Here is a 13721-nt window from a genome sequence, read left to right as displayed (position 1 = left end):
AGGCCTATGGTCATAGGCAGAACTAATAATGCACATCAACATGAGGGAGTTGAGGGCGGTCCATCCGGAATCCCAAGTATTCCAGAACCACCTTCAAGGCAGATGTGTGTCAGCGCTCACAGACAACACCACAATGATGTTTTATATAAACAAACAGGGTGGTGCTCACTCCTCTCCCTGTGCCAGGAAGCCCTCAAGCTCTGGGAATTTTGCATCACCAACTAGATACTCATACAAGCGTCCTATCTCCAGGGACTGCAGAACGAGCTAGCCAACCAACTCGGCTGATGGTTCCTCAGTCACTAATGGTCCCTCAGGCTGGACATCGCTCTTTCAGTTTTCCAGAAGTGGGACTTTCCCCACATAGAGGTGTTCACAACACTGAGCAACCGCAAGTGCCAATGGTTTTGCTCTTTTATGAACCACAGCCTGGGCTCCATCATGGACCCTTTTCACCTCACGTGGATGAGTCACATGCTCTGTGCGTTCCTACCCTTACCTCTCATACACAGAGTCCTCCTCAAGGTCCACCAGGAAAGAGCTTTGTTGATCCTCATAGCAGTGGTGCTTGGAAGATGCCTATTGGAATGGACGTGAGCAAACACTTGAAGAAGAAAAAATGGTTGCCTACCTCTCATAACCGTTGTTCTTCAAGATGTGTTGCTCATGTCCATTCCAAATCCCATCCGCCTCCCCTCTGTTGGAGTCTTCCAGCAAAAAGGAACAGATGGTGGGTCAGCAGTGTCCTATATGCACCATGATTAGGGTGCAACTGCAGGGGGCTCCACTGCTGACCCAACAGGTACTGTTATTGGAAAACCTTCCGATGATCGTGCATGTGGTGCACGCACACACCTATTGGAATGGACATGAGCAACACATCTCAAAGAACAACAGTTATGAAAGAGAGGTAACTGTTTTTTCCAGCACCCCAGTACTAGATGGCGTTCCAGAGGCAACGATGCTTCTGGTACCAACCAAGCCTAAACTCTGAGAACTGATGGCATTGACAAAAGGCAACTGTTGGGAGCCTTAACCGTCGACAGTACTGACTTTGCCTCTCCCAACTGGCACAAACCATAACTGCATTGACTCCAGCAGTTCAGGCAGACAGGATCTCTCAAGGGAGAGCAGTCTTATTCTGCTGACATTTTTGTTCTCCCCGATTCCCAGAATCCATCATCCCGGTTCCTTCCCTCACTGGAGTGGTCCTGACTACATCAAGAGATGCAGCTTGTGGGAGGAGTTTCTTATTCTATCAGACAGCCATGGTTTCCCTCCAGTGGAACCGTTGGTGCTACCAGTGGATCCAGACTTGGCATTTTCTTTCTTCGTAGACTCTGAACAACCTGAGGAACTGATGTCTCTTCCTCTGAGGCATGTCCTCCCAGACCAGTCTGAAACCAACTTCCACTTCAGCACCTGCCTCAAAACTGTTGGTACCCTATGGTAGGGAGACTCCCGCAGCCACCCTTTGACCCATCTTCCTGGCCTTCTCAGAGATACTGGGACCTGTACCACGCTGCAGAGTTGACATGATCCCCTAGGGAGTCAGCGAACCCTGCCCCTGCAAGTGAACAACTAGAAATTCCTCTTGACATCATGGAAGAAGAAGATGGCTCTGGAGCTGGCGGTACCGACGAGACTGTCCTCATATCTGGATAAACAGTCACTCCAATATCTCCGTCCCACCCCCGATGACCATAAGCAGTTCCAGGAACTGTTACATAGTGTTGCAGAGGAGCTGCAGATCTCCCTTGAGGAAGTTCAGGATCTTCATCATAAACTCCTGACAGGCCTCCAGATCCAACCAAATAGCACTTCCTGTTAATGAAGCCATTCTCGAACCAGCTTAAACAGTCTGGTATACCCTGGCCATTTGTGCCCCTATCACTAAGAAGACAGCAAGATACTATTTTATCCCTGCCAAAAGGGTACACTTTCCCTTTTTCTCATCCTGCTGTTAATTCTTTTGGTTGTCTAAGCTGCCACAGGGAGATTTAGAGGCATCTGTGGAGGATCTGCACTTCAGTGAAACATATCTTTTTAACCAAAAGACAGATAAGTCGTTACACACTCTAAAGGACTCTAGAGCCCCCCTCCACTCCCTGGGAGAATATATACCACTGTCCCAAAGCGAAAATTCCACAGGCAATTATACAAGGGTAGACCAATGGCTCAGCAGTTTTACCACCAGTGGCCTTATGAGCTAATCTGTAAGAGGCAAAGGGTTCAGAAGTCCCATTTCCATCTGCCTTCTGCAGCAATAGCATCCTAGTTCCAGCCCCAATCTAAATGATATTTTTTATGGGAGTTTGAGAGCTGCAAACCAATGATGCCACCACCTGTTGATTCCGCACCATTTTGCACTCTTTTCCAGCATCTAGAGTACAATAACAATGAATAAGTGGGTAATAAATATCCATTCTAGCTATACTATCAAATTTCTCTCTCTTTTTTTCCCTCCAAAATGCCCAACCCCTCCCTCCCTTTTCAGGGACCATTCTCAAAAGAAGGTTTTCAAACAAGAAGTACAGATCTTCTTATAGTGAGGAGCAAGTGAGCGGTTACCTCTTCAGTATTAAGGAAAAGGTTTTTACTCAATATACTTTTTAGTACCCAAAAAGAAGGGCAGCTGGGCTATCCTTGATTTCTGCCATCTTAACTGTCTTATTCACAAATTGAAACTTCCCATGGTCACGCTGGCATCTATAATCCCATCTCTAGAAAAGAACATATAGTTTAAAGCTCTTGATATGTAGGACGCATACTTTCACGTGGCATTCATCCCATCAGATGCTTTCTCAGATTCCTGGTGGGCCCTGACCATTTTCAATACAGCCTGAGGGTCACTACTAAGATCTTCTTAGTAATAGCAGCCCATATCAGGCATTGTGGCTTCACCATTTCCCCCTGTCTTGATGACTGGCTTCTCCTTGCTAAGACCATGTCAAGAAGCCTATGAGTCCAATTCATCAATGCCTTCAACTTGTGCTTTCCCCAGTGTAACTCAAAAGTCTTTTGACTTTATCGGAGTGTCTTTAAATTCAGTCACAGCAAGGGCTTACCTGCCGATGGACAGGTTCCAGTGATGAATGATCTCCTAGATCAGATCATGCTTTTGTTCTGTACAAACTGCCTTAAAATTGTAAGTATTCTAGTGGTCATAATGCTAGTCTTTGAATTTAGTGCTCTATTTAAGTTGAAAGGGAATGTTCACATCAGCACTGGTGCTATATTTCAAGGTATCTGCACAATGTCCAAGCAAATACTTCATTGATTTGTATTACATAGGAAAGGTTTTCAATTTTTTTTAAAAGGAAACTTTGATTCTGGAGAAGATTCCAAAATCAGCAACATTACCTTGCATCCTCAGAATCCTTGTGTTTTCCATATCAGCAGATTTGTATTTACTGCACAACTTTGACTTCCCTAAGAAAGGGGTGAGGTGAAGGACATCTCCAGTTAATGTTGGTGTACTAAATATAACCTTTCTTACAGTACTCAAAAAGAGCAAATAACACCAAAGAATTGGAAGACTGTGAACAAGCTAACAAACTGGGAGCAATTAACAGTACTCTAAGGTAAGCTGTGCCTAAAGTAAATAGTACCAACAAAAGGTCATCTTGACTCTGGTATGTTATTTTGGAAACTGCTGCTTTTTGTTCTCTTCACTTTTATATAGTCCCTGTAAAAACAGTGGAAAATAGTCATGGTTTTAAATACGAGTTAATGGACTCAAAAACCTCTGAAGCTAAAGATCAGAAGGAAGAGAACAAATATCTTTCCTTTTTTAAAGGAAGATTTTTATTGTATACAAAACTCTGTTAGCAGGGAAGGCAGGAAACCCAGGAAAAAGGGCGTCTGAGTTTTTTTTACCACCACTTTGTCATGGGCAGAGTGGTATAAACAAATACTAGAGAATGAGGACTTTGGTCTAAAATCTTTTATCTGCACATCCTGAACTAATTATCTCAGCCTCTAAAATTTCAATGTTAGAACATAGCATTTACTGAGGACTTCATAGGAGGATCTGGATTGCCAGCAGAGAAAAGTTTGGAGCAGGATGTTGAAGGGCCATTTTGATCAGAGGAGCTTGACTGTGCAGCAATGGCAGTTGCTCCATAGTTGAGGAACCAATCTCCTATATACTCAACTTTGGCCCCTTCTATAGCCCCTCCCCCCACCAACCACCATCCTTCCAAAACAAAAAATAAAGTAGATTTGATCTGAAGCAGGAATAATAATTTTCTACAAAACTCAAAATGATTTGGATAAGAGGCTCTTGAGTTAGAGCCCACTTAAAAACTGAGTAGGTAAACAGTTTCAGAATGTAATTAATTTTTTTTTTTTGACATTTCGTACTACCCATTCTCCCTCCCAAAAAAGGTAGAAAGATAAAATCAACTTTAGTGGACTTTCCTAACAGAGATCTAGTGCTTTTGGGCCCCAGTTTTGAACAGCTAAACCTGACCTATAAGATCTTTGTTTCTTCTTGGGAACATCATCTTAAGAGTGTTGGCTTTAGGAAGCTCAGCGTAAGCTATAGTAAATCAGTAAGACAGTAAGATTCCTAAGTTTCAGCGCTTTCTCTCTCTCTCTCTCTCTCTGCAGAAACAAGGGCCAAACTGGCCTGTCACTAAGAGAGAATTTTTTCCCAAGAAAGGGAGTTAAAAGGAGTGTGAAAGCTCTTGGGGTAGGGAAAGTGGACAGTGGACATGTAGAGGGTTGGAGAGATAAGCATGCTTCTTGGGAACATGGAAAGTGAGCCTTTAAGTTGGGGTGGGAACGGGAAGATAATCAGTGATTATAGGAACAAGTGGGAGATAGCAGTTATGGGGAGGCCAGCAGGTATCTATGCCTACCGTGCAAATCCTTCAAACCTAGCAATACACCCTTTTGATGGCTCCTAGCTCTGGGGTATTCTGCCTGTTTGGCTGAATTTACTCAAACTAGGGCTAGCTGCTAGCAAAATACAGGAAGTTGACTGGATGGGGAAGCTCCTAGGAATAGAGCTTCTCTCCACCTGATACACCTTCAGGTTCTTCCTGCTCTTGCCAAATATGACAAAAGGAGAGGGAAAGGGATCCGTGGATCTTGTTGTAGAACTGGGCCCTAGGTTTGTAAAACTGAGTTTGGGTTAACTTAGTCAGAAAGAATGGGTGATTGAAGGGATTTATTCATTACTTCCCAAGGCGCCACATGACTGGTATCTACCAATGAGAGAGTTTATTGGTGTTTTGGTTTTGAAATGCTGTAGTTAATGGCTGGCTTACCATTGTTTGCTAAAGGCTCACGACCCAGACATTGTAGTTTGTTACAAATACTATAAGGTAATTGGACAGGAAGAGTTAAGAAAATGTGACAGTTAATTCCTTGGTATTTTCTTCTGTTTTTTTCAAGAGGATAATCCTATTTATAAAGAAATATACAGAATCAAGATGATTGGCTTGTCTCATATTGTAATGTAGAATCAGTTGATGTTAGAGATGGGGCAGAGGAGATGAAAGACCCATGTCCATCTTTGCCAATGCAGGGTTTATCTACAATATATAAAGACTTGTCTATATAAACACACAGTTCTTGGCAAGCTGGGGTTTGTATTCAACCCAGCACACAGTGAAAGTTCCCTAATGTGCTCTAGTCTACCCTGCATTGAAATAGGAGTAGGTTAAACTGTACTAGGGAATTATTAGTGCACAGCAGCAGTGTCCACATGGTACTTAGTGCATTGCAGGCTAGCACAGGTTAGATTTACACTCCAACTTGCCACGAAAGGTGTATTTGTATGACAAGTCTGAATACAGGTCTGTCTCATCTTACACTGGGGTTACGTTCCGCAGTCAGCGCATAAAGTGAAAATCGCATATAGTCAAAATTACTTTGAGTGTAATGGCAGGCAGAATCGCCCGCACTACAGAAACAGTATTTAAATTATTTTTCTCTTTTTTTCTTGTTTTTGCCGACCACGTAAAGCTGAAATTGCGCATGTTAAATGCGACTAAGATGCGATAGACCTGTACAGTCTTTCGTGTTCTTTCTCTTGAGATAAATTTACAAGCATTTAACAGGCAATAGCTCACTGATATGTTCCAGTGCTTTGGATATAGTCATTTTAAATTTAGCTCCAGCGATATTGCACACCATTAGTTCTCTGTTTTCAAAATTATCTGTGGTTTTATGATTGCTTATTTTGACACTCTCTTCATGGATACATTTAAGAACACAAATAAAAACATTTTTACAAGTCAAATTCATTTACATTTATTTATTTTCTCTTTTTCTCAGTAACCAAAGTAAAGAGGCTTTCATTGACTGGGCAAGATACGATGATTCACAGGACCACTTTTGTGAACTAGATGGTAAAATAGATATGGAAGTGAATAAGCTTTTAAAACAGCTGAAGTTCTCTAAGAAAGCATGTTTGCTTTATGCACTGTCAGTAAATAAGTTTTTAATGGTATTATACAAATGAATTAATGCTTAATGTTGTGCTAAATGGCCAAATAAAAATCTCATACCTTCTCATGCAGAAGGAAAGTGCTTAGGGCAGGGGGGGAAAAATTACAGCCAAGGGGCATAGGGAGATGGTCTCTATTAGTACTGACATGTGAGGCATTTGATAGTGGATAGACAGGTGTCTATTTTATGGAAATGAAAAAGAAAGAGAGTGCCTAAGTAACAGTAAAAGATGCTGAAATCCTCCTTCCATACTAGGGCAAACATAAGGCCACTTCCCTAAAACCTGATTGCTTTAACCTATTGAGGGTATGTCTACACAGCAAAACAAAACAAATGGTGTGCCAGGGAGTCTTAAAGCCTGAGTTAACTGACTTATGCTCCCAGAGCTCATCGGCGGGGCTAACCAGCATAAACATTCGAGCTTGTGCTGAAACCTGGAAGGGGGTCTCTGAGTTTGGACCCAAACATCACGCTGCTATTTTTAACTCTGCGGTATGAGCCCTACAATCCCAAGTCAGCTGATCTGAGCTCTGAGGCTGGCTACTGGGGTGGGGTTTTTTTGTTTTTTGTTTTTTTGCTGTGTAGCTATACCCTCAGTCATTTACTATATTCCCTTTACTAACCTTCAGAAATTTGTGCTTTAAAAGAGCTTGTTTCTTCACAGCATGGCTTTTTTCCTAGTTGCCTCTGGATTGAAGTCATCCTCTTTACCTTTAGTAAACATGTTATCTTTAATTCACAAAATTTGATGTTTTTTGATTGACGTTTGTCTTCATCTGAGAACATGGCTGCTATTATTTCTGGTAACTGCTATAGTAGTTTTGATTATTGCAGCCAATTCTAGGTAACTTATTAACAAAGGTTATAGATAGAACTAAAGCTGTCTCAGTAGTAAGTGTTTGGTAAAGTATAAGAACACGTTTTTTGGCTTGTATGGATTTTTATGCAAAGTAGATTGTAGTTCTGGAAACCATAGCCTGCTTAGGCTTTTGCTTCCTCTCTACTATAATTTCTGTCTGCTGCCTGCACCTTGCCTGTTAAGCTTCCCAAGATGATTTTAGCTACTGACTGTCTCCCTTCCGCCTGCTATCTACTCTTCTTTTACCACTTCTGGAATGGCTCTTAACTGTTCTTTTTTCGTTGCTAGAACAGCTCTTACTTTCTTCTGTGGTTTCTCATCATTCAGCATTACAAGAGCAAGTGCTTAGGGGCTTCTGTTGGCTTACTCTTGTGTTTGATTGACACACTCTTGACACTTGGTTGCAGTTTTTAACATTTCAGATCAGATATGTATATACTCGATCATATGCCAGTTCATTTATAAGCTGACCCCTCCTAAGATGCATAAGTAAAAATGGAAATGTTGTATAACCTGTTCATAAGCTGACCCTATAATTCAGGGGTCAGCAAACTTTGGCTCCCAGGCCATCAGGATAAGCCGTTGGTGGGCTGAGATGGCTGTTTACCTCGAGTGCCCGCAGGCAAGGAGGTAAACCCAAGTAAACAATGTGTCCCGGTGCGCCAGCTGCTTACCCTGACGGGCCTGGACAGCAGCTGGTGGGGAAATTTATTTGGGGAGAAGCTGGGAGTCAGGGGAGTAACCCCTGTGACTACCTCTCACATGACCCACCCCCCCAGCCCGGGACCCCCCCACTCTCCCCATCCCATCCCATCCCTTCCCACCTTACCTAGGGAGGATGCCTCTGACCTGGCTGGAGCTGTTCCGGCAGGTTGGGCAGCATGGCCGCAGTCTGCTCCGGTGGGCCAGACAGGGCAGCGCGGCTGCAGCCTGTTCCAGCAGGCTAGGCTGGGTGTCACAGCCGCAGCGTTTTCCAGCGGGCCAGGCAGCACAGCCACAGCCTGCTGTGGGGGGCAGGGCCAAGCAACTAGGGAGAGAGCAGCATGGTCAGAAGCGGAGAGACTCTTGCCCCGCCTCTTCCCTTCTGTCTCTGCTGGCTGTGCTGCCTCTCCTTGCTCCCTCTGTTGGGGGGAGGGGCTGTGTCCCACCTCCCTCTCTATACCTGTTCATAAGCTGACCTCCTTCTCTGGTGTCCCTTTTTTACTAAAAAAATTCAGCTTATGAATGAGTATATATGATATTTTATTTATATGCAGTTTTTTTCCATTTTTACTTATTAAATAACTTGGGAACAGTATTTCAGTTACCTTTCACATTATTGAAAAAGCTGTATTTAGCTATCTTGAAATTTTATTTTTGGCTGTGATGCTTTTGAATTCATGTTGAACTTAAATAATATACCTAGAAATAAGGGTAATGGTTAAATGCTCTGTTTCAGTTTATAGCATTTCCTGGCTATAAGAGAATTCTAAAATGCGCTATAAAATATTTCTAGTTGGCAACGTTGTAAATTGGTAGAAAATTTGGACTAAAGCATCTAAAAATAAATCTTACAAATTTCTTTTGGCTAATGAATAAAATTTGAGCAATGCATCTTGTAAAAGTAATAATTATAACTTTTATAAAATAAACCAATGTTCAAATTCTTCTAAAATCTGGGGAAGTCTTAATTTTTATCATTTAATGTTCTTTTTTAACATATAGCCCCAAACCTAAAAACATTTACTGTACGTTGACATGCTTAACTGTAAGCATCTGAGTAATCCTATTGAAGTCGGTGGGACTATTCACATGCTTAAATTTTAAGCCCAAGAATAAGGTTTTTTTTTCAGGATTGAGGCCTATATTTGCAATAGTCAGTCTGTGGAACGAACTCTCACGGGAGAAAAGAACCACCACAGACCTCACCACCTTCTCCAGTGGAAGCATGTATGTTTAAAAAAAAAAAAAGATGAAAACCACTACACTTGCATACACAAATCATCTCCTCTGAAAAGAATGAGAGAGAGAACTACATGTGACAGTGCTAGTCCTGTTGCTTAGTGCCCTACTGGAAGGTACTGCTCTCATCACTGCAGCAGCTGGAGTACAAGAACCTGTATAGAACAAAGCAGATCTTATTTAATGTCACCTTTAGTGTATAACACTGTATATTATATATAGGATATTTATGCTGGTGTTTAAAACAAAATTGGAGGATAAGATAGTGTTTGATGTCCGAGTTCTCACTTTTACTAAGTTCTGTATAACTGCTTTTTGTGAAACTCAGTCCTTTTAAAGTGACTGGTTAGAATATGTAACAAAAGGTTTCCTGTTTAGATGAGAGATCTCCAGATGCGCAGTATGTGGATTTGCTGTTGAATCCAGAACGTTACACTGGATACAAAGGACCCTCTGCATGGAGAGTGTGGAACAGCATCTATGAAGAAAACTGCTTCAAGTAACCGGGGAGGGAGGAAAATGCACTTTATCCTTTTGAACAGTAACATTTCTTCAAAATACAAAAATCATTTATTTTTTAATTTTTTTTTTCAGGCCTCGATCTGTCTATCGTCCTTTAAATCCATTGGCACCCAGCAGGGGTGGGTCTCAACTATTTTGTACCTATTAGAACGATTTCAATGGCATTTTAACTCACCTTGGTGAATTTTCCAGTCCAAATTATACAAATAATATCCTACACTGTAGTACTATCTGTTGTCCACTTGGTATCATATAAAGTGACAAAAACTAGATCATGAAATATAAAGAAATTGACCCTGATATACCAAAAACATAATTAGTTAAAATTAGTGTTCTGATCCTGTTAAATTGCACACATGCTTAATCTTATGCATGTCAATAATCTCATTAAAGTCATTGGGCCTACTCGTGCAAATTAAAGCACATCTATAAGTGTTTACAAGATCACATATGAAGATGGATGGGAGTTAGAAAAACCTTACAGCAGTCTCTTCAAAATTCAGATCTTGAATCTGATTTCCCCCCTGCCCCGAGCATCTAATTTTGTCACTTCAGTATGTTTATTGGCTAATACAATGCACAGTAACAACTTTTCTTTCATAGTCAAGTTAGTAATAAATTGAGTTTTCCTGACAGTAGTATCATTTCACTACTATACAGAGTGGGAGCCACAGGAAAGATTTACCTTTAAAGATGAAAGTTTAAAAAGCAATGTTAAGTAGGCACACTTTCTGCTAATAGAATTTTGATTTTAAAATTCCAAATTAAAATAAGTTAGTTTTTATTTTCTCAGTGAATCTAAACTGAAGTCTTCTGTTTCCCTACTGATGGTTGCCTTAGTTCCCATAACAATGAAATATTAATGTAAATCAATTCATTCAAAAAGAAACCTTGCATGTTGGAAATGAAGGAAGACTCATCTAGCATAGATGAGGACTATTGGCAAAATTGTAACCAATCTTTGTTTTTAAAAGTCACTGCTGAAATCAATTAATTCAGTCTAAAAAATAGCGCAATATAGCCCTATATCTTAGTGCATCAACACAGGTGGGGTCTCTGTTGTTACTCCCCAATACTTCCTTCTGTATTTTTTTTATTTCAGTCTAATTAAAAACTTAAATATTCACCCCATAGATCAGTGGTATTGATATTAACCATTGGCAGGCAGTTAAGTATATTTGAATATTGTACTGTACTAATTACACTATAAAACATGCTTAACATTTTAAATATAACATGCACAGGAGTGAACAGTTCACTGATTATAAGACCAAGAAAGGATCATTAGACATTTATTCAAACCTTCTGCATAACACAGACCATAGTTCCTCATCTATTAATTTCTGCACCAAGCCCATAACTTCTGTTTTGAGCTACAGCATATCTTCTGTGTAAAAGAAAAGCTATTTGTAAGATTCCTGACATGAACCAAAGAAGCATTTCTTGCATCTTTAATATCTCTGTGGCAGGGTACTGTGTCATTTCCCATACAGAGTGGAAGAGGTTTTTTTCTGATGTTCTTAGATCTTTATTCATAACTTTTTTTTTTTCTTTTTTTTCCAGGGGAGGATGATGGTAAGTCTGATTTAATACATTCTCCATAATAGCTAAATATATAGTGGGAGTTTTACTTTTGTAGTTGTGATTGTTTAATGTTGCATAAACTTCCTCTCCATCCAAAAGAAGAAATAATTTTCACTCTTTCTACCAGTGGGGAAAAAAGAGACAAGATAGTTGCCCTAATTATATAGCTCACTTGTCTGTCTTTTTCCCATAAGAATATTTATGGTCTTGCTGCTGGAATACATGAATAGCAAGAAGATTGAAGCTGAAGAAATGAAAGGGGATCTGGGAAGGTTTTTACAAGACATGGGATGGACCTGTATTGTGTAGGGCTTTGAGTTTCTCCTCTTTTCTGTTGATGGCAGATGTAATAGTTTTATTTTGAAAGAGGAAAAGAGCAGCTTTTTTTGACCTGGATAGCTTCTTTATATATAGTCAGGGTGTTTTGTCCTCCATGTTTCCCCAGTGTAGTCAGTGTACGATAAGAAATGCTTTATGATTGCTGATTTCTAAAAAGATCTAGGGGTCATTGTGGACAGCTCAGTGAAAACCTGCACGGTTGCAGTCAAAGCAAACAAGATTTTCAACTGTCAAGAAAGGCTTAGAAAATGTTGAAAATATGCTATTGTATAAATCAGTGGTTACACTGTTAGCCTGAACACTGTGGTGACTTTTGATCACCTCATCTCAAAACTTATATAGTAGAAATAGCAATAATCTGGAGGACATCAGTGAAAATTATTAAAGGCACGGGAAGACTTTCATGGTAAGAAGGAGTAAAAAGACTAAGAAAATTAGTTTGCAATGGAAACAAGAGGAGTTATTATTGTTTGAAATAATGAGTGGTGTGGGCTGGTCAAAAATAAGTCGTCTTGAACATTTTTGGAAGAAACAAGAATTTTTTAAATTTAATATAAATCTTAATTTTTTCACTAATAAAATGAAAAAATTGTTGAGCATACAAACAGATTTTGAGGTTTCCGTTATGGGTGCCTCTCTCTTTCTGTTTCCCTTTTTTCCACTGGAAAAGTAGGTGAGAAAGGGAAAGAGCAGGGAAACCAATGAATTTTTTTCATTTTGATGGAAAAATATATATTTTTTTAAGATATGAAAACTTTCCACAATTTCATATAGTTCAGAACCATTTTTAGTGCAAGTTCTATCAACAAAAATTTCTTTTGAAGAGATATGGACAGTTCTGACCAGCTTTATGAATGATATTGTGTAGGTCATTTGGGCTTGCTGTCTTCCTAATCCAAGAACAAGGTGACAGCCAACTAAATTAAAAGTCAACAAAATTAAAACAAATAACAAGTAATATTTATTTTTTCTACAATATATAGTTAAACTCTGAAAAACTCTACTACAAACCACTGATGGAAAGAACTTACTCCGAAGTCATACACATTTGATATTTAGAGAATTAAAAATATCTTCTTCTTTATGCTAGCTAAGATTAAAAATTTAAAAATCTCAGTCCTTAAACATCAGGGACATGAATAAGACACTTGCTGCCCAGAGTTAGGAATGAACTTGTTCCCTAGAAGTGTTACTGGAAAACTGTGTTGTGGGAATTTTACTGCTTTCTCTGGTATTATCCACATATGGCTTCCCCAATATATTAGTACAGTTTTATCTTTATTCTTTTATGTTGTTGCAGACCAATTAGGATAATACTCCCTTCCTCCTGCAAGAAAGGGAAAGTTCACTATAATCTTTATTTTGATGATATTGCTCCAAAGTATGCACTGCTGGAAGTTTATGTCCTCAGAATATACAGTACATGTAGTACTCCAGGGTTTCTACTAGGGCTGTCAATTAATCACACTTAACTCAAAAAAATTAATTGTGTGATTAAAAAAATTAATTGTGATTAATTGCAGTTTTAACCACACTGTTAAACAATAGAATACCAACTGAAATTTATTAAATATTTTTGTATATTTTTCAACCTTTTCAAATGTATTCATTTAAATTACAACACAGAATAGAAAGTGTACAATGCTGAGTTTATATTATTTTTATTATAAATATTTGCACTTTAAAAATGATAAACAAAAGATATAGTATATTCACCTCATACAAGTACTAGTGCAATCTCTTTATCATACAATCATAGAAGATTAGGATTGAAAGAGACCCCCTAGTCAAAGGAGGATCAACCCCAACTAAATCATCCCAGTCAGGGCTTTGTCAAGCTGAGCCTTAAAAAACTCTAAGGAAGGAGATTCCACCACGTCCCTAGGTAACCCATTCCAGTGCTTCACCACCCTCCTAGTGAAATAGCGTGTCCTAATATCCAACCTACACCACCCCCACTGCAACATTACTCCTTATTCTGTCATCTGCCACCACTGAGAACACCGAGCTCCAT

General features: G+C 39.6%; 1 protein-coding gene across 1 annotated transcript in view; it reads left to right on the top strand.

Moving 5' to 3' along the window:
• Positions 1-13721, top strand: part of ERO1B (endoplasmic reticulum oxidoreductase 1 beta) — a 68985-nt gene that overhangs the window by 36640 nt on the left and 18624 nt on the right. The window contains exons 5-9 of the mRNA XM_030556948.1: positions 3502-3584; positions 6289-6362; positions 9641-9761; positions 9857-9903; positions 11348-11359. Of these exons, the coding sequence (XP_030412808.1) occupies positions 3502-3584; positions 6289-6362; positions 9641-9761; positions 9857-9903; positions 11348-11359 (337 nt within the window). The remainder of the gene's footprint in view (positions 1-3501; positions 3585-6288; positions 6363-9640; positions 9762-9856; positions 9904-11347; positions 11360-13721) is intronic.

The sequence above is a fragment of the Gopherus evgoodei genome, chromosome 3 (genome assembly GCF_007399415.2).
Source record: "Gopherus evgoodei ecotype Sinaloan lineage chromosome 3, rGopEvg1_v1.p, whole genome shotgun sequence".
NCBI lineage: Eukaryota > Metazoa > Chordata > Testudines > Testudinidae > Gopherus > Gopherus evgoodei.
Note: the sequence above shows the minus strand (reverse complement) of the source record. Positions and strands in the feature narration are given on the sequence as shown.